This window comes from Camellia sinensis, chromosome 5, assembly GCF_055761805.1.
Source record: "Camellia sinensis isolate YWXY chromosome 5, ASM5576180v1, whole genome shotgun sequence".
NCBI lineage: Eukaryota > Viridiplantae > Streptophyta > Magnoliopsida > Ericales > Theaceae > Camellia > Camellia sinensis.
The window spans coordinates 151,737,109-151,758,629 of NC_138965.1; the positions used below are offsets into that span (position 1 = coordinate 151,737,109).

General features: G+C 33.2%; 1 protein-coding gene across 23 annotated transcripts; it reads right to left on the minus strand.

Annotated features, from left to right (window-relative positions):
* Positions 1-1,060: 1,060 nt before the first annotated feature.
* On the minus strand, positions 1,061-19,147 carry LOC114313136 (uncharacterized). Of its 23 annotated transcripts, none has more exons than XM_082870179.1 (13): positions 18,965-19,122; positions 16,652-16,722; positions 16,250-16,490; positions 11,715-11,919; positions 11,192-11,282; positions 10,933-11,078; positions 10,311-10,554; positions 8,911-9,015; positions 8,582-8,764; positions 7,939-8,143; positions 6,494-6,980; positions 5,759-5,807; positions 1,061-1,706 (listed from the first exon to the last, which is right to left on the minus strand). In XM_082870179.1, exons 2-13 carry the CDS (start codon positions 16,652-16,654, stop codon positions 1,176-1,178), a joined length of 2,490 nt encoding a protein of 829 aa, XP_082726305.1. In that variant the 5' UTR covers positions 16,655-16,722; positions 18,965-19,122; the 3' UTR covers positions 1,061-1,175. The 23 variants fall into 23 exon arrangements, with proteins under 23 accessions (XP_082726305.1, XP_082726300.1, XP_082726302.1 ...); XM_082870174.1 differs by having other exon boundaries at positions 16,250-16,493; positions 18,965-19,121; XM_082870176.1 differs by having other exon boundaries at positions 16,631-16,722; positions 18,965-19,121.
* Positions 19,148-21,521: the final 2,374 nt, after the last annotated feature.

The window sequence follows — 21,521 nt, forward strand, 5'->3', positions numbered from 1 at the left end:
AATAATTATAATTTAAATATAATATCTTGACTTTTTAATTTTTTGGAAAGTTGGTAAAAAGCTGACTTTTAGCTTTTTACTAAATTTTTTGGCTTTTTTGAAAATGATTTGGGAAGTTGGTAAAAAGCTGGCTTTTTTTATTTTTAGTTTAATATTTTTTAAAAGTGTCACATCACTTTAAAATGACCAAAATATCCTTACTTGACATTTATTTTTTACTTTTTTACTTTTTCACTTTTTTCTCATGGCCCAAATTGTAATTTCAACTGTGGCGTTTTTTGACTTCCCAAATGCATAAACTTGCGTTTTGGGCCAGGAGCTTTTTTTGAAGTTGGATAAAAAACGTGGCGCTTTGATAGTCTTCCCAAAACGGCACTTATTCATTTGAAATGATTTTTTAATTCTTTCGAGATGTGTGCACGTTTTTTATTCTGTTTCTTGGAAGTGAAATTTTATTCCAATTGGTTTTGAATTTTTAAAAATAAATTTTGAATTTTTTTTTTCTTGCTTTGTTATATTTAGTGATTTTTGTTTATATATATTTTAATTATTTTTTAAAATTAATTTAATTTAGATATACTTAAAAAAATAAAATATTTATGAATTTTTTTTTATAAAAAATTAAAAATATAATAATTTTTTATATTTTATTTGTATTTAATAACATTTTTAAATGTATTTAAATTAAGTGAATCTAAAAAATAAAATAAAAAATTGATTAAAAACAGATATAGAAAACAAAAAAAAAAAAACTTAAAAACTGTTCATTACGTAATATTTGTTGCAAAAACATGAAACAAGCACAAGAAAAATGAATAATAAAATATATGGTACACAACATATCAAAAGGGTTCCCGTTATGGTTGGTCATTTTTCAACATGAACACAAATATAATACAATTCGATAACGCGAATATTAAATGAGTTGTATTAGGATTAAGAACGCATGTAATCAAAATACAACCCTTTTGACTTGTGTAAAAATTCAGGTCGAGACGTGGAGACAAACCCACTGTTGACCCACAAATAACCCAAATGCAACCTAAATTTGACAGCCATAGAATCTTAAATGCTTTATTGTCATTATATTTTAGCATTGGAAGAACTCGTGGTGGATTATTAATAAATTGTTTGAATCATTTTCATAAATATTGATACGTAGTCAATAAGGATTCTTATAGAGATGAAACATCAGAAGTAGCTATGGCTATTAAGGAAGCTGGTAAGTCTTCCATCCAAACTTGGTGGTAGTTTTGATGCCTAGCCATTCGCGCAAGCCCATGGGCCAACCCATTGCCCTGCCTGCCCACATGACTAACATGGAAGCGACTGAAAGACTTGCACACACCCACCGTTTGTAGCAAGATATGACCATATTCTGACATAAACTCAGCTTCCTCCCTCAAGGCCTTGACAATGCGTAAAGAATCTCCCTCCAAATGTATATCACTTAAACCCAAATCCCTTGCCAATTCAACTGCTTTCGTTGCGGCATAAGCTTCTGCACAATCGGAGTCTACCCAAAATGGAAGACGTTCTGACAAAGCAGCCATCACTTCCCCCAAATGGTTTCGAATCACCACGCCTACACCAACAGCCTTTAATTCCTTGAATAGAGCCCCATCGAAGTTAATTTTCAGCCAACCATTTGCCGGAGCACACCAGCCAACTTCGCTTGCCCGCCGGTTACACCCTGGAGTTCGGTTCTGCATTTGTGTATAATCATTCACCAGATTACATTGATATGTTTATGTCAACTTTGTGGATGTTAATATTTAAACATGTTACCTTTATATATACATGTAAGGTGAAACATGTTGCTTAAAAAGTACTAATCGTGTTAGGTGTGTCGTGTTCAAATCGACATAATTGTAAGTCACGTTAGTATCAAAATAATTCACATTTCTAGTTAAATAAATTGTATCAGTATTAAGTGTTTTGAACACAAACCCAAAATAATTGGATTCTCAACACTGCCTAAACATACACAATTAAACATTGACTATTCCTCTCAAAGTGCTGTACTCGCTTTAATTTTGAATTGTCAATAATTTTTCTATTTATAAAAAAATAAAAACAAAAAATTGTATGGTTGCCAAATGTGGATAGTATATCAATTTGTCATTCTTTAAAAAAGAAAAGAAAACAATGACAAAATGACAACAAAAATAAAACAAAATAACAAAGACAGAAAATTGCATCTATCTATTTGTCATTCTTTCTAGGTGGATTATATTATATTACTTCTTCAAGTCCAATATAGTTATTAGGATGACTCAACTTTCAAACCCAGTTCTTTTTCAAACCATTTCAAATTTTTTTAATGTTTTTTGAAAGGAAATATCATGGAAATTAAAAGTCAACAAAAAAAATATTTTTCTGTAATCAATGAAAATAGTAAAAATACTTTTCATTTTCGAAAAAAAAAAACGAATTAAAGTCTAGCACAATAATTTTAAGGGTCACAATAAAACATAAAATATATATATATATATATATATATATATATATATTTCAACTTGCATCTATCAACTCCTTAACTTAAACTTGTATTAAATCGAGTTTTACTTTCTTTTTTTAATCCAAATCAAAGGAAACTCAAAATTTTATTCAAATTTTCAAGATCATCTTGGAACTTTCAAATTTACCAATCTAACATTACTGAATCTTTTACACAAATTTATACTCAAATGTGAATTTGTCTATTAAGCAACTCTAGCACTCTATGCTTTTTGAGTAACTTTTATCAAATCTAAATGTGAATTTATTACTTCATTTTTCACTACTAAAAAGTATAAAAAAAATATACACTCTATGGTTTTTTAGTAACTTTTTAATTTTTTAGCTAAAATATGATATAAAAAAAAATTAGTATGTTTGGGATAATTTTTTAATTTTTTATAAAAAGATGTGCAAACAGTAGAGAGAAAATAGAATCTTTGACTTTTTAGTATAAGTTGTTGGCTTTTTAATTTTTTAGTGACTTTTTGACTTTTAGGCTAAAAAGTGATGTTGCCAAACGAGATCTCTGTCTTACCTGATCACTTTTTTTCCTATGTGTAAAAGCATCTCCAAGGGAATAATTAAATAAGGTTTGTTAGGTATTTTAGCCAATGTAATTAAGTTTAATTTTGAACTCCAATGGGCTAGCTATTGGGCTAGTTACTTTACTATCTTATTTTTTTGGTGGCTACAATTGAAGAGCTCCAGAGGCTCTCCAAACAATTATGTATGTATATATTTTAAATTTTTGTATATTTATGTCTTGGATTTAGGATTTTATATTATGTATATATATATGTGTGTGTGCGCGTGTGTGTATGTAGCAATTTTATATGTTCTTTCAATTTTGTTTAATGAATTACAGAATAACTTATTTTGTATTTTGTATTTTTTGTTCTCCTCAGTCTACAGGTTTTGTATGTTTGTATGGACAAATTTATATTAGTGAAATTTCAACAATTAGTCTTTTTTTATTTTAAAAATTAATTAAGTTAGTTTAAATAATTAGCTAAAATAAGGGCCGGCCCTGAGTTTTCGGGGGCCCAAGGCGAAACAATTTTTTGGGGCCTTTTAGATATTTATAAAAATATAAATATAAATCACCCGAATTTTCAAAAATAAATATTTGAGTTTGCAATTCATATTTTTTTATATTTTTTGTATTTGGCAACTTTTTTTGTTTTTTTCAAAAAAAAAAACAAAAATATTATAGTTTTTAAGTGTATCTAAATAGATGTATCTACAAAATAAATAAATAACATTGCGCAAAATATTTAAAAAACCACTAAAAAACACATAATTGGGCCATAAAAGGAGAAGAAAAAAAAAATAGGCCCCATAGACATATGCATATATTTTATATTTTACTTTTTTAATTGGGCTAACAACTAACACTTACAAATATTTTTTAACTGGGCCTTTTATCAATTGGGCCAAATAAAACTTTTGAAGCATTTTAAAATGTCCTAAATTAATTAAACAAAATTGGGCCATTTTGAATTTTTGATATATTATAAGATAATGAATTTTGAGACCCTTTTTTGGACCTAATTTTTGGGGCCGTAGGCACAGGCCTCGCTGGCCTTAGCCCAGGGCCGGCCAATTAAACCTATCTAAAACCTATCGAAACCTATAAATGGGTTGGGTACTTGTTTGTTTAAACCTGTTTAAATGGGTATTACTTCTATCACTACTCCACCTCCACTACTGTCATATTAGTCAACAAAATTTATAAAAACAAATTGATGAAGTAAGCAAGATTTATTTGTCCAATCCATATACAATTCAACTCAACCCGCTTAAACTTATTAATTAAATGTACGGGTTTAAGTTTAATTGTTCTAAATGCATAAAGCGTTTGTCACCACTAATCTATGTGTTCCAATATTACTTTTTATTTTACAGAATCTCACAAAACACTTCAGATATAATTAGCCTGAAGTAAAATATTAAAAATAACTAACCTGTTGAAGGAAATAAAATGAACTAGTACTAGAAATAATAACCAAAACACCTCCTTCAAAATAAGCATTAAATCTAAAGTGCTTGGCTAGGCTGACATATGATAGTTACAACTCCAAGTGGGTACAGTGGCCACTCTTAGAAACACAAAATGAATGCGGATTATACTTTCACAGCACTGCCTCCTGGAACAACCCAATTTGCTAATCTAAGTACCAAAGGTAGGGCCACTAATTTCAAAGCACATATTTGACAGTCAGTGTAATGTTTAGGGTTGGTTTGAGAATAGGTTATTTTAATATATTTTTTTTATTTTTTTAATTAAAATGTGAGAAGAAAAAAATTAATCAGTGTACTTGATTTGAGTCTTTTAAATTAAATTTTTTGAAAATTGACTTTTTTAGTTTTCATGTTTTTTTATTTTTAGTGAATATTTTTTAAATTTTAAACATTTTTTTTAAACTTTTTTAGATACACCTTACTTAGATGTATTTAAAAAGTAAAAATTTTGTGAAAAAATATTTTAAAAAATTAACAAATACATAAAAATATAAAAAATTTTTTTACTGAATTCTTATATTTTTTTTTGTATTTTTGATATTTAGTGAATTTTAAAAAAAAAAATTACAATTTTTTTACTTTTTACGTGTATTTATGTTAGGTGTGTCTAAAAAGTAAAAAAATTGCTTAAAATATTAAAAAAAAATTCAGTAAAAACAAAAAAACACGAAAAATAAGAAAGTAAAATTGCGTCTTTGTGGTGTAAAAGGCTCTATTTTCATCGGCATCTCAAACTGAAAATTTTGGGGGGAAAAAAAACTACTTATATTAAACAGATATTTCCAGATACTTATTTTATTTTAAACAAACATAAAGAATCATTAGATCCAGAAACAATTTCTCAAGCTCTTCATAACTTCTTTTTTTTCTTTTTAAGACAAGAAATGACATTAATATCATCATAAATATCTAAATACAGTACTCTAACAGTTAAACAACATTTGCTTATCACTACTAGTGTTTAATTCTCCACAGCAAAGAAAACATGAAAACTTATTTTGACTTTCATCCTAAGCTAATAGAAGCTAATCAACAGCATGTATTACAAACATTTAAAAAAAAAAAGAAAAAGAAAAGAAAAAAAGACTAATTTTGGATTGTTCATGAGAAGGAATGAATAACAATGAAAGGAATAAGAATGGTATTTATCCATTCTTCAATTTCAAATATACTGTTCAAGGCTGTTTCAACTTTGAAATATGCTGAAAAAATACAAACTGATAAGTGAAATTACCTTAAGGATAAGTAAAGATGGCCTTAGATCAATGCTCGCTGAGATTGACCTACAGAAAACATCATCAATCTTGAATAGACATAACTCCTCAACTTCTTTCATCAGATAAATAATTGAGATAACTGACAGCAACCAATTACGACAGAAGGAAATTTTGATCAAAACAAACAAGGCTTATCAATATATATATTCACAAACAAGAGTTCCTGGAGGTGTAACTATAATCCAAAAGAGACTTTCATATTTAAAAAAGTTGTACTCAACGGCAAGAAAAGGATAAAATTTTGTTTTTTCTTGATTCTAGGAAAGATGAAGGAAGGGAATTGAATCCTAAACCTAAAACCTTAAACCCTTTATATATTTATTCACAAACAATATCCATCCTGGAGGGGTACCAATAACCCAAAAAGACTTTTCATGCCAAAAAAGTTGGAGTCAATAACAAGACAAGCATATAATTTTGTTGGTTCTTGATTCTAGAAGAGATGAAGGATCGGATTCATTTCAAATGCAACAAAAACAACAAGGACTCGTATAAATGCCATGCAATAAAAGGGGGGAAAATCATTGCATAAGGATGCCAATCATGTCACAATCTTTTTTTTAATGGCTGCATGAACAAAGGGAGACGAAAATAAAGAAAAAGTAGCAAGAAATCATGATATAAACATCATACATATTTAACAAAATAAATAATCATGCACTTGGTGGCAGTTATGTAATATGGATCTTTACCTTGTCACAGTTGATTTAGTTGTTGTGAGTCCAAATCCAAAGGGGAAGAGTGGGTCATAGTGCGAATCCCCAATGTTCATCGGGAGTTGATCTACAGTTTTGAACCACGTTCGTGAAAGTTTCCCAGTAAATCCATAGTCCCCAAAGAGGACATCAGTCACACCTTGGCCTTCAGTGCCCGGTAGCCAGGCTGCTACCAGTGCATCAATCGAGGAAATATATGGTTCAATCACAAGTGGTCGACCGGATATAATGACAACAACACACTTGACAGCCCCACAGACATTGCTGATGACAGTTGGGCCAGGATCAGCAATAGTGAGGGTTGGGCTGTCTCCTGCAGTCTCAGCATATGGGTACTCACCAACAACGACAATAGCATAACTGAACTTGCCAGACTTGACATAGTCAATGTCAGGGTTCTCAAGGTGGATGATTTCTGAGCTCTTGTCAACAGTAGAAGCTATGGCATTGAGGATGGTAGTTCCTGTCCAATAAAAACAAGCTTTGTCAAATGAAATTCAGTTGCTGAAAGAAGTTCCCTATGGCTGTGTTTGGATCTTGGATTTGTATAGAGATTTGGGGAGGGGAAAGAAAAGAGACATGAAAAGTGATAAACATTTAGCTTCTACGTCATTCAATTTTTCCCTTCTCTTTTACTTTCCGTCCACAAATCCAAAATCCAAATATAGCTTAACGTTGCTCTCTCATGGAAGTGTGGACATATTAAGGCCAATAAGAAAACAAATCACAATCAACGCATTCAGAAAGTAATAACCAAAACTAGAAGGAGAAGACCATTGAAGTTATAGTGAATTTTATCTGTTCAGAGACTACAGATGGTTAGCTTAATGTTCTTTTCCTTTTATTCTTTCTCTATACTTGTCAGCTAGGGAGCTACAGAGCAATATCCAAAGCCATTAAGTTTAAATTAGTACATTTATGGGTAAAATAGATTACATATATAAATATATATTGATGAATGTAATTTCCTTCATATAATTTGTAAAATTTAAGATTTTGAAAGTCTACCCTAACAAAAATTCTACAGCCACCACTAATTGACACAGAATCCAATTTTTAAATAATTTCTTCAAATATGTTCATTTCTCTTCGCTAGAATGTCTTTAAATGCATATAATTTATAATCACAACTCCCATTATTCATGGTGACACAAAAATTAAATTACCATATCATTCTCCCATTGGAGAAAACAAAAAAAGCAAATGTTTCCCATCTCCTACTCTAGCATGCAATGCTTTTGGTCCAATCCATTTGTTACTAGACTTGCTAGATTGTCCCAGTTCCCACCTGATTATTGCATTCAAAGTAGCTCCCAGCTGCTAGTAATTTGCAGATCCTAACTTTATCACCTATTATCCAAGTATTTAAAAGTACGCTATAAAGCCTAATTAATAAATTAAAAGAATTAAATCAATCATACCAGTTGTGTAGTTATTGCCACTAAATCCCTGCCAAGTGATTGTCCACCCACCACATTGATAACCCAAATTATCAGCACTGCTACCTGCAACCAGAATTCTGGGTGCCTTTTTGGGAAGGGGCAGCAACGGATCATCTGGACTTTTCCCATTTTTCAGAAGCACAAGCGACTTCCTCACAGCTTCCCTTGCCAAGTTTCTATGTGCCTGTCCAAGTACAAGAACTCCACTTACGGACTGCAGCAAAAAAAATTTCATATGCAAGATTGATGAAAATTTAAAGTTCCTTTAAAAATAACAAAACAAAACAAAAGAAGAAGAAGAAGAAGAAGAAGAAGAAGAAGAAGAAGAAGAAGAAGAAGAAGAAGAAAAAGGCCCATAGAACATTAGAGAGTAATTGGAGGCTTTAAGCATCCAAGGAATAGTGATGGTTACATGTCAGTTGGAGAAGAAGGATCTGTTTAAGCCAAGTCCAAGCAGTTGGCATGTTGAGTTGAGTTATATAAGTAAGGCATTTTAGAACAAAAAGATCGAAATTATTTTTCACAAATCTTAAATTCAACGACGCAAAACCCAAACTCATCAGTAGAATGACCAGTTTGAAAGTCAAGAAATTTGAAACCTGGTGATAGAATACCGACTGACCTGGCTTCCAACCTGATCAATTAGGCTGAGATCAGCAAGAGGGTTCTCAAACATACCCATTATGAACTTAACTAGCAAAATCCTGCTCACAGCATCATCAATACGATCCATAGGGATAACCTTGTGCGTCACGAGTTTGGTGAGGTCATCAATGAACTCAGTATAATTGTATGGAACCATGACCTGTAAGTCCAGGAGCAATATCTTAAGTTAAATTCACACTTCCATTAACAGTTGCTATCAACTATACTGGAGTGGCTGGAAATTCTCCTCTTCAATTCCGTGAATCAGTCTTAAGCTGACGTTTGTCCATGAAGAGAAGCACTAACCATGTCGATGCCAGCTAAAATAGCAGCCTGGACGGAGTAAGTGTAGTTTGAATGAGGTGGAGTGGTAATCCTGTCAATGCCCTCCCAATCTGAGATAACGAAACCCTGCCATTTCATCCGAATCAGAATAATTAGCACAGTAACCATAACATTCTTTCAGTCTATGCAGAATAGCCCCAGGACCCCAGGTATAGGCAATAGCAAAATGGTGAAAGGTATTAGCAGATTCAGCATGCATTAAAAAGCTATGACTTCTGCAATTGGCTACTCCCTCCGTCCCAAAATATTAGTCCCTTATTCTATTTTTCATTGTACCAAAATATTTGTCCCTTTTAAAAAATCAAGGACTAAAATAACATGAATTTCCTATTTTGCCATTCTTTTTAAATTCATTAACATATTTTTGAAGTGTAATTATTGTACTACCAAAGGGTAGTTTTGGAAAGTTAATATTTTTGAAGTGTAATAATTGTACTACTAAAAAAAGTTCGATTCTCCAAAAGGGACTAATATTTTGGGACGGAGGCGGTATGGTTTTTTTTTTTTTCTTTAGATTTGTGAGATAATTCACTAACTCTCTGCCAATGGGCACATTGTCATTTTACAGTGCTTTTATTTAAAAATCTATTTTACCTAGAATAAAGTCATTTAGGAAAGTGGCAGCCATCTCACAATGATGTTTACCATTTATAGAAGACACAAGAATGTCAGCCGCCACTAAATAGGGTGAGGCCCGTAGTTTCACAATAGCCTCATTTCAGGTAATAAATTTTCACTTCGAATGCCACACAAACTACAATGGGAGCATTCAAATACAAATTGAAATCCAAACACATCCAATTAGATCACAAAAATTAAGTAAATAAACAAGCTTAACATCCATATGCAAGGAACAAACTTTCGTTTATTTTCCATCGAAACGGATGAAATGATCCAGTTTCCTAGGAAACCTCACTAGAGTACTATAATGAAACATTACTAGAATACCGAAATGTCAATGTTTACAATGAAACATCTGAAACACAACAGAATTCTACGAAACATATCGAAACAATGAGACATTTCAATACCTATTAAGAATATTTAACAATGCTCATTTTCATTTGCCTTCTTTTTTCCGAAACGTTTCCATTTCCAACCTAATAGAAAAAATATACCGAAACGAAATTTTGATCTTTGTCTATATGCAATATATCTTTTGAAGTCAAATTTCATGAGTAGATATTTTTCATGATAAGTGGTCAAATCCAAGCATCAAAGTTGCCTATGTACAAATCTGTTCACAAAAGGATCCGTGCAAATGGACAAAATTCAGCCTTAAGTTTTTACTGTCCAAGCAACATAGCCCCTGTTCAATTATTAACAGAAAGTTACAAGCATGGGCATTATATGAACCTTACCTTAAACTTTAGGCTGTCCTTGAGAAACCGAGTAATTAGATTGCCATTGGCATGCATCTTTTCACCATTCCAGCTGGAGTAGGAAACCATGATTGTGGAGACACCTTTACTGATCGAGTCACTATAGGCGGGCATATGAATGCTAAGCAATCCATGCATGTCAATCACTGTGTTGTTTTCATTGAGACCATTGGTTGTCCCACCATCACCCACAAAGTGCTTTGCACAAGCTGCAACCTTGTTCCTGCCGTTTTGTGAGTTATTTGTGGCAATGAAGCAATTGTTAATTCCATCATGTAGGTTTGGTGTAGGAATGATGACAAACCAAAGAGATTTTTTAGGTAAAATGTTTAATTATGAAATCAAGTTGTAAGGCTAGATACCCATTAATAGCATGGGAGAAACAGAACAAAACGAAACGAAAAAGTAGCTTAGTTTCTTGGCTAATCAGATATAAGAATACGTTAGCTTTATAGCATAAATATCATATGAAAACCAGAGTGGCTCACCCTATTAATTCTTCGGCTTCTACTATTAGTCAACAAGATCAGGAGAATACTGTTAATAACTTTACTGGATTTCTCAAAACAGAGCTTATTTTTAACTTTAATAGACTCCATACCTTCCTGCAACATAGGGTACTCCCTTAAGAGAACTATTTGGATTTTCTCCTTGTAACCCCAATATAATGTCGGTCATTTCTCGAACAATTTTGGGATCTTCACTATAGCTCTCATAACACCGACCCCATCTAGGGTCTCTGCAAACCTATAAAAAAAGGTTCCATGAAATGCTTGCAACCTTGGGAAGCAAAGAAATTCGCTTAAAAACACCATATATAAATGACAATTTCTGATGGTTTGTATAACATGGTTACTTACTGCAATACAAGGAGCAAAGACGTAAGGAATCCCAGTAGCCCTGACTTCAAGAGCAGTTGCATCGCCAATTCTCCGCAAAAGCTCAGGATCCCTGGTGAAGTGAAGTATAATAGAATAATGCAATTTAGTTTTAATGTAACAACTTACTCAAACAGCCTACCACTGGCACAATCTAAAGTGCCAAATAAGATAGCATATGGAGAAGAAGTTTATATGAAATTTTGCTAGGGCAGCCAGCTTATTATAACTAAAACAAGCTTCATCACTGAGTTTCCCCTCTTGCAGATGGCCTAGGTAACTAAAGTTTAGGAGTTATGCTTCCATTTTTATGTTTTTGCAGGAATGTAATGAACAGTCAATGCAGATACAAATTAATCAAGCCTTTAATGAACCGACATTGTTATTAGCTAGGACCTTCAATAGTACAATATCAAGTTTGCTCTGAAAATACAAGAAAAATTAGAAGCGTGGAAGGGGGTATACGAAATGCATTCATTCAAAGAAATTAAAATTTTCTACTTGCCTGGTTGCTCCAAGTCCAATATTATGCGGAAATATTGTAGCTTTATATACATTATTGTGTCCATGAACAGCATCAATCCCATAAATCATTGGGATCCCCAAACGGCTAGATAATGAACCCTTCTGAAACTCATTCACCATTTTAACCCAATCTTTGGCACTAGCATGTAAAAGGGGTGTACTCCCGCCACCACTCAGCACACTCCCTGCACAACAAACAAATAACTATGTTCTTTACTGACTCACTAACTCAACATCATTCCCATTTTCTTATTATGATTAAGGACACAAGGATACTAAAACTTCCCGTAATATCACTTTTTCAAGAAGTTAAAAGGGACATTCATTTCTTAGGCTGGCCAATTACACACATGCAAGCTTGTAGAAAATGAATTAATAGGAAAAGGACCAAGTGAGAAAAGTACAAATCGAGACAAAAAGCAAGAAAGCAGCAAAATATATAACATCTAGGTTCCATAGCAAATCTAGAGTTTCTTATGCATAGAATCTTGTGTGTGTTTGTGTTGTATATATGTCATCTAGATGAATATTAGCATATATAATTTAAAAGTAAACTAGTGAAAAAGAAAATTTAAGAATAATTGGATAAGCATAACGGTTTGCCCACCTAAGCTTATTAACAATTGCACTTTTGCCTTTATTTATAAAGAAACCTTTCTAATTTGTCCCTAAAAATTTATATATGGGCCCCTCTAGATCATTTATAGCCAGCCCTTGATGTTTTTATTTTTCTTCAAAAAATTTCCTACAATTTGCAAGTTGAAATGTTTGTTTCCATATGAATAAAAGTGTATTAAGTATAACAGTATTTTTTATTTCTTGGAAGTTTTGTGGAATTAAATAATGTGTAAAAATTAATGTATTATTGATTGATGTATTTTGTGTTTACAATGAGTCCTATATATAGAAGATTAAAGGAGGTAGGTATGTAGTAGGTGGAGTAGTAGGTGGAGTAGGTGAAGTGGGTGGAGTAGGTGTAGTGGTAGGTTTTGGTACATTTTAACAGCCCCCCGCAAACTCAAGGGGGATAGGAACTAACCAACTTGAGTTTGGAGAGACTAACAAAACAAGAAAATAGACGAATACATAAAATAAAAGAGGATAGGAGACACTGTATGGTCGTGTCAGACCATTGTAGAAGACTGTATGGTTATGGCAGACCGATGTAGAAGACAGTTTATGGGGTCATGTCGGACCGTTGTAGCAGACAATGTTGTGACAGTTGTTGTGACAGTTTACGGAGTCTTGCTGGACCCTTGTAGAAACTAACCGGAATCAATGTCGGGACAGTTTACAGAGTCTTGTCGGACCCATGAAGGAGCTAACCGGAATCAATGTTGGGACAGTTTACAGAGTCTTGTCGGACCCCTAAAAAGTCGCACCCTCAAAAGGTGTGCCCAATCTTTCAAAAGGCGTGCCCAATCCATAAAAAGGCGTGCCAGATATGATGGCGAGGCACGTGAGTGCCTTGGCTGGCGCGCCCGTTTGTCGTCTGGCATCAAGTGGCGCGCGATACGCGTGGCTGCCTCGGCTATTTAACCAAGACGGAGGCTGAGGCTGAGGCAGAAGCTGAGACAGAAAAACTGAGAGAAACCTCTGAAAAATTCTTCGTTTTGTTGAGAAAGATACTCTGTAACACTCTGTTGCCTAGAAAAATGGCTTCGTCTTCCCGCGGTATACTCACTCTCTTTCCCGACCTCAACGAGTCAACAAGAGAGATAACTGGTGCGGTGGCACTGGAACCTCAACCAAGCGCCCCGGAGTTTGCTCCGTTGAACTTTCCTATGCGATCTGTGGAGCAAAGAATGGCAGTGCAGTCGGATGTGGAGGCCAATCAGTATACATTGAAGTCATGTGTGGAAACCATGACTGCGGTCACAAACTTGTCGCACCGGCTGCAGAGTAGGACAAATGAGGTGCAGCAGTTAAACGCCCAACTGGCTTTGCTCCAACGCATGTATAAGGATGCGCGAGCAGAGATATGTATGCTGAAAGCGGAAAACAAGGAGCTGAAGCGGAAGGCCACCGTGATGTTCCGATTTGGAGATCCGCCATATGCTGCAGTGGAGGAGCAGAGAGGAGGCAACTTGCTTGGTGGTCTAGGAAGCACGGAGGCAACACCGTCAAGGGCCGTCCAGGACGGAGGCAAGAAAAAGAGACCAGCGGCAGAGTAGAGAAGAAAAAAAAAATCCCGCCGGTGGATATGGTTGTTTTGTTTGTTTGGTTGTTTTTTTTTTTTTGTGTGTGTAAAAGTGTGATCGGGGTTGTTCCCTGAGATAAATAAAATATGATTGGTTGTGCAAATTTGTAAATGGTTTGCAATGGTGTTTGGTATTTTTTTTTTTTTTTTTTTTTTTGTTTTAATAAGAATAATAATAATAATAATAATAATAATAATAATAATAATAATAATAAATAGGTATCATGGAGTGGGCGGTGATAAAAATATGATTTAGAAAAAAAGAGGAAGGTGGTGGAATGATGGGTCAAAAAGTAGAATAAAAGAGAAAAAAAAAAGGTGCACATGAGTTGGTATGTCAAAAAGTAGAATAAAAACAAAAGTGCACATGGGTTGGAAAGTAACATGACCTCGTCAATTATTTGTCCATAACCAGTTCCTTTCTCCTTAAACCAGTATGGGATTTTTCTCTTGGTAAATATGATGTTATCATCGGGGAGACCCGGCAAAGCAAATGTCTCTGTAACATAGAACAAGAACCTGGGAATGCCGAGGCGAGCACCAAGGTCGGCAGTCCAGGGATGGAACATGTTGCTGACGATGCAATCAGGGCGGCGTCGTTTGAAATGATCGCCGATGACCTGCGATTTTGGACGCCGATCACGAGGTTGAGATTTTCCGGCGAGGAAAAGAAGCAGAAGCTTCCGAGATCGCAGGATTCGCCTCTGATGGTGACGACGTAGGCGAATCGGACGGCGATGATGAGAACACCGAAGACAAAGAGTCGAACCAGAATGTTCCTCAGTAAGCTTGGCTTAGACTCCATAGCTCTCTGTATATACTAAATCTAGAGAGAGGGAGAGAGAGCCGTGGGTCTCCTTGGTTTGATGCCAGGAGAGTGTAAAAGAAATTGAGAGAGAGATGTGGAATTTGTGGCAGCGGAGTGAAGGAATGTGTGGAGGTCCGGCGGGCGGCCAAGGCGAGGCTGCCGCCCGCCGGTGAAGCAGAATTACTAGCTTCTTAACCTTGCTCTGATACCATGTAAAAATTAATGTATTATTGATTGATGTATTTTGTGTTTACAATGAGTCCTATATATAGAAGATTAAAGGAGGTAGGTATGTAGTAGGTGGAGTAGGTGAAGTGGGTGGAGTAGGTGTAGTGGTAGGTTTTGGTACATTTTAACATAATGTGTAGACTGTTTTTTCTCCTACCAAAGTGTTATTTCTCCATGTTCTTATAGTCATCCCCTTGTTCTCGAGCAAAATGTATATTTTCCTTTGATCAATCCACCTCTATTCCTTCATTAGCAGTAATTTCTTATTTGATTGGTTTATCAAGAAATGTAGGATTGCTGCAATTCTGCAAATGCAGCCTCCTAAACCAGATTTAATGCTTCATCTATTAGTCTTGATAAGCATACATAAAATACATTTGAAACATTTCTTCAGTCACCCTTTTTTTTTTTTTCTTTTTTTCCCTGTAGACAAAAAGATGAACCAAAGATGAAGCTGTTTTCACTGTTGCACATAATTGTGTATAAACTAAAATCACAAAACATAAAATAAAAATAAATAAATAAAAAGACAACTCTAAACAAGGACATACCTGAAACCTCTAAAGAATTACATAGTGAAATCTCTAAAATAACCACAAGCCAAATAGAAGGAAAAAGGATGAAGAAGAAAAAGAAGAAGAAGAAAGGACCATTTATTGCATACTAAAGGCAAAAACTCATCGTAGCTGCAATTTTAGGAGTGCTCTTATGAGTGATTAAGGGCTGTATGAATCAATTTAAGGCAAGTTGAACGCCTTCAACTATTTCCCCACCCCCACCCCCACCCCCACCCCCACCCCCAAATTTATTTCTTGGCTCCACCACTGGCAGCTGATATATATATATATATATATTTTTTCACATAATAACTTGAGTTCAACTTATAAAACTAGAAATTTTAAAAAGAACTAGCTGTAAGTCACATTAACTACATTTCGGTCCATATTAATTTGACAATACAAGGTTCCAAAGAAAATGAGAATCACTATTAATAAGACTAAACTACAAATTTTCAAAAGACCTAGGTGTAAGTCACATTAACTACATTTCAGTCCATATTAATTTGACAATACCGGGTGCCAAAGGAAATGAAAATCACTATTAATAAGGACTCTATTCATTTAATTCCCAAATATAACAGACCACGGAAATGCATTCAATATCAAAATCTACTTCATATCACATTGTGGCCAACATGAATATTTTCATTCTGTTGCAAAAAATAGACGAAGAATTACAGAATTCTAAGGGAATTTTTATTTTCTTTTTTTATTTTTACCTATCGAGTAATTCCTCATGACCTCATCAGTGGCAACAGACCTATCTACCTGCACCATCTGACCAATCTTCTCTGCCAAAGTCATCCGCCTCAGAAGATCCTCCACTCGAACACCCACCGGCAGTTTCGGATCTTTGTACTTTACATACTCATCAGCCATTGCCATTGCAATGCATGACCACAATAACAACATGAATTGAACTGAAAACCTCACCATTGTCACTGCCAAAGGTACTCTCCTCTGCTATCACATAAAACACATGTACAATAACACAAATCAGCTCAATTTTCAGGCCACAACCCCTGTTTGGTTCCCGAGAAAAAATTCAGGAAAAGAAAAAAAATCACAATTTGCATTTCAGTGAAAAAGGCACTACACACATCCATTACTAAAGCCAATACCATAGTTTGATCAGGGAACACAGTAATACAGAGGATTGGGTATTCAAGCTTTCTTCTTCTTTTGTTGCCCACTGTTTTCCGAGCAACCAATCAGAGTGTCAAGAGGAAGCATGCAAAAGATTCCCACAAACCAGTTGCAAAATACATACATAAATATAAACTCAGTCAATATAATAATAAACAAAAAGATATTAAGGCATTAAATGATTGATTAGTTAAGAACCCTAATTAAAGGAAGCAAGATTGAATTAACTTGTAACAGTAGTACATTGAATTCAGACGATAGACAAAAGCAGTAAAAAGGTCCGAGATATATCAAAATGGAACACTCAATGAAACAACAACACAGAGATATACATTTGGGATTGGGGAAGAGAGAGAGAGAGAGAGAGAGAGAGAGAGAGAGAGGCGGTGATACCGGTACGGCGGTTACTGGAAAAAGAAGAGACGTGTATCAGCACTAGCTCTTGTGGAATGATCCTCTCCTTGTATCTCTCTATTTGTCTTCTTACCTGGTGGGTTATTGGCCCACTTCGGGGCTAAATTATTTGAATGGTTTGTATTTTAAAATTTATTCATACTTATAAAAAAAAATCAAGTTAATTAAATATTGAAAACTGCGCCTTCAGATCATTAAACTAAAAATTATATATTTAAAAAAATTAATGAGCATTTTTATTTTTTAATAAAACTTTTAGTTTAATGATATTTACGAGTATGATACACTTAATAAATCTTAAACATGAATTGTTTGAATCATTGAAATTGAGCCCAAGAGTGGCCCCATGACCCACCACGTAAGGAGCCAGGCATAGAGATCAAAGTAGAGGATCTGGACTCGCTCTTGCGTATGAAGAGAGAAACAAAGAAAAAGTTCAAGGTTAATTACATCGCTCATCCTTTCTTTCACATTAATTCTTATTGTTTTGATTTAAATTTATGGGTGATTTGAAATGTTCTAAATAAGTGTATTTTTTAACTTTTTATGAAATATGAGTTAAGTTTAAAGTGATGTGGTAGAGAGGTGATGTGATTTAAACAAGATAATGTGACTTAAATAAGATAGTGATTTTTTTACTTTTTTAAGAGATGATAAAGAAGGCCTTAATTTTTTTTATCTAAATTTTTGTAATTTTATTTATGTGTGCACGTTATAAAATTGATAAAGGTTCTAAAATTATTAATTTTAGCTTTTAATTTATGTCTTAGAAAAAAAAAAAAGGATTCGAAAATTGTTGATTTTAATTTTTAATTTAGACGAAAAAACTAGATTAAAACTAAACTTAAAATTATTCAATTTAAAATAATAAGTATTAAAATAAAATTTAATTCAAACTATATAAGTGAAAGTAATTAACCCAAAATTCAATTACCCTTATCACTTACGTACATTCACTAAAATTTTATTTTTATTTCTTCACTTTTAATTATAACCATTAATTCTTACACATGCAATGTTGTTATTCTATCCATCTATTGTTAATATATTTAGCAGAACTTGTCATTTATGGGGTTGGCTGAATCCTAAATGAGGCATTTCATATATTTTTAAAATAAAAAAAAAAATTGTAATTAAAAGACTAAAATATTATATTTAAACCCAAGTAATAACTATTATTTCAAAATATAGTGGTTAAGATCAAGTGTCGATTTTCGGGGACTAATCAAATTGTTTTGATACAAAAATAATAATTAAAGTAATTTAAGAAAACAGCAGTGCTCCAGACCCTCAGTGGGAGGTGACTCCCAGCACCCCCACATACACGTGGGGGGCAGTGAGAGGAAGATTCAAAACAAAACAAAATAAAATAAAATAAAATTCAGCCAATCAAAAATCAATGAGGGTGGTGGGGGTCTAAGTCATTTTTCTTAAGAAAATTGATTTTGAAAATAATAAAACATAAAATAAATAAAATAAAATAAGAAGTTTATCAAGATTTTGAATTTACCACTAGCCTTATAATCAAGGATTATTGTACTAGTTTTTAGAAATCATCAATTTGGATAAAATGATGTGTAAGTTAATCAGAAATATATCGTCAAAAAGATTTGTATATTAAAACTAGAAAGTCATGAATCATCTTCGCTTAGCATGGACCGTCACCATTAAACTAAATTAAACTAAACTAAACTAAACTAAGGTTGATGCACGACCTATTTTACCGGGTATGACTCGTCTAATAATTTTAACATACAGCAATGAAAATAATTGTCTAACATAATTTGAATAAAACGTTTATTGTACAAAAGAATCTAAAGATTATACAATATATTCAAATTAAATCAAAATTAAAAACATTAAATACAACCTACCTTAATTATTTAGTCAGAATTTCATCTCCACCCAAATAAGAAAATATTAATTCCTCACACACATATAACTACCACACTCTAATATATACCAATTATACTCTCGTACTTCTCTTTTGTTCTTGCTGCCCTTGGCTCCCTTGGCCGAAACCTCTGCCTCACTCTCCTAATTGCTTCACTTGCCTTATATAGGCAAAAGATCTTGAAAAAAAAAACAAAATATAATAATATAAATAATATAATATTATAATAAAATAATATATATATAGAAGTGGTGGGCAGCTGACACCAATTATATATTTTTTATTTTTTATTTAAATTATATGTAATATAATATATAAAATAATATAATAATATGATATTTTATTATATATATAATGGTTGAGGATGGATGTAGGAGACGTGACAACGCCCTTTCTTTTCTCATTTTTCTTTGTTTTTCTTTCCAACTGTCTCCATTATTTGTTTGTTTGTTTCGTTTTTATTTATTTATTTATATTATTTTATTATTGATATAATATAAAATATTTAAAATATATTATTTATACTAATATATATAAAAATCCTTAAAATATATACAAATATATAAAATCACACAAAATCTCTGTCTCTCTCCAAGAATCTCTCTCTCTCCATTATTTGTTTGTTTCATTTTTGTTTATTTATTTATATTATTTTATTATTTATATAATATAAAATATTTTAAATATACTATTTATACTAATGTATATACAAATCCTTAAAATATATACAAATATATAAAATCACACAAAATCTCTATCTCTCTCGAAGAATCTCTCTTTATTTATTTATCTCTCTCTCTATGTCTCTCTTTCTCTCTCTCTTCAGATTTTCACTTTCATTATTGATGAGAACTCCTCTAATGGTGATCGTCGACTTCGTGCTCAACTCTTCGTCTTCTCAGAAACCCGATCTTACCGTTGTCGACAAACGATCTCGCTGACCATTGAAGGTTTCAGATCTCGCCGCCAACGACTTCCGACGGCGATCGCACAATCCATACGCAATTTAGGTTTGTCCAACATTTCAATCTAAAATGTTATGATCCAATAATCTATTTATGCTTCGTTTGGGAACAGGCTAATTTAGTAACTTTTTGGCTATTTGGCTAAAAATGTAGGTAAAAAAAACTTGTATGTTTGTGATGACTTTTTGGCTAATTACGAAAAGATGTGCAAAAAGCAGAGAGAAAAGAGAATCTTTGACTTTTTGGTATGAGTTGTTGGCTTTTTGGCTAATTTAGTAACTTTTTGGCTAATTGGCTAAAAAAGTCAGTCCCCAAACGGGGCTAGCACACCAATAAGCAATCACAAATAACAACATAAGAGATTTACATGGGAGGTGTTTGGTGAGGCTTTTTTGAGCCATCTTATGGCTTCTGGCTTTTTAAAAGTTATTTTAGACTGTTTGGTTAAACTTATTTCAAACAGTTTCTAATTCTAACAACTTATTTTAAGTCAAAAAAGATGATTCTGAGAAGCTGCTCACCCCTTACTTTTGATTATCAGCTTCTGCTGTAGATATGTTAATTTACGGTTATACTCTTAAATTTTTTTATTTTTTATTTTTTTTAAAATAGAAAAAGATCCAAATAGACTATAAAATATTATTATTATTTTTTATGAGAAATGTAGACAAATAGTGAATAATAAAAAATAAAAAATAATTGAAAAAGCTACTTTACAGCTTATTTAACAAACATTACTCAGTAACTTAAATCTATAATCCAACAGCTATACCAAACAGATTAACAGCTTCTGATTAAAGTCATAATCTATAATATGTTAAGCTATAATCTATAATCTGTTTTAACAGCTACACCAAACAGCACCATGGTTCGGCAATAGCCTACGTCCACAGGAAGAGGTATCCACTATAGAATTATCCCGGAGGAAGTTTACAACACTTACACCTCACTCTCTCTCTATAGCACTCTCACTCACTCAGATTATACAAACACACACTCTATGTTTCCTGTCTCTTCTCTTCCTCTTAGCATCTATATATACACGGGAAGAGGGAAACAAAGTTAAGAAATGGGTTGTTAAGCTCTCTTCCCTCCTACTTCTTGGCTTGGAGCAAACTTTCAATAACTCCTCCATGTAGGCTGGAGCTGGCAATTCTTCTCCTCTACTCCCATATGGATAGCTGACTTCTCACTTGAAGTCTATCCGGGTCAGATTTTTGCAAACTTCCGGTTTGTCTCTAGTGACAACCTTGGTTCATGTCAGAAGCATTTTTGTCAGTGTGAATCTTTACCAGCTTCATCAGCTGCTTTTTCGTCACTTCTTGTATCCAATGATACCTAACATTAATGTGCTTTGTACCAGAATGGTACATGGAATTCTTGCTCAAGTCAATTGAACTCTGAGTATCACAATATACTTTGTACTCTTTCTGTTGTAGACTCAATTCTTGGAGAAACCGCTTCAACCACAACATTTATTTTCCAACATTTGTGGCAGCAATGTACTTTGCCTCTATTGTAGATAAAGTAACACACTTCTGTAGTTTGAACTGTTATGAAACAGCCCCCCCT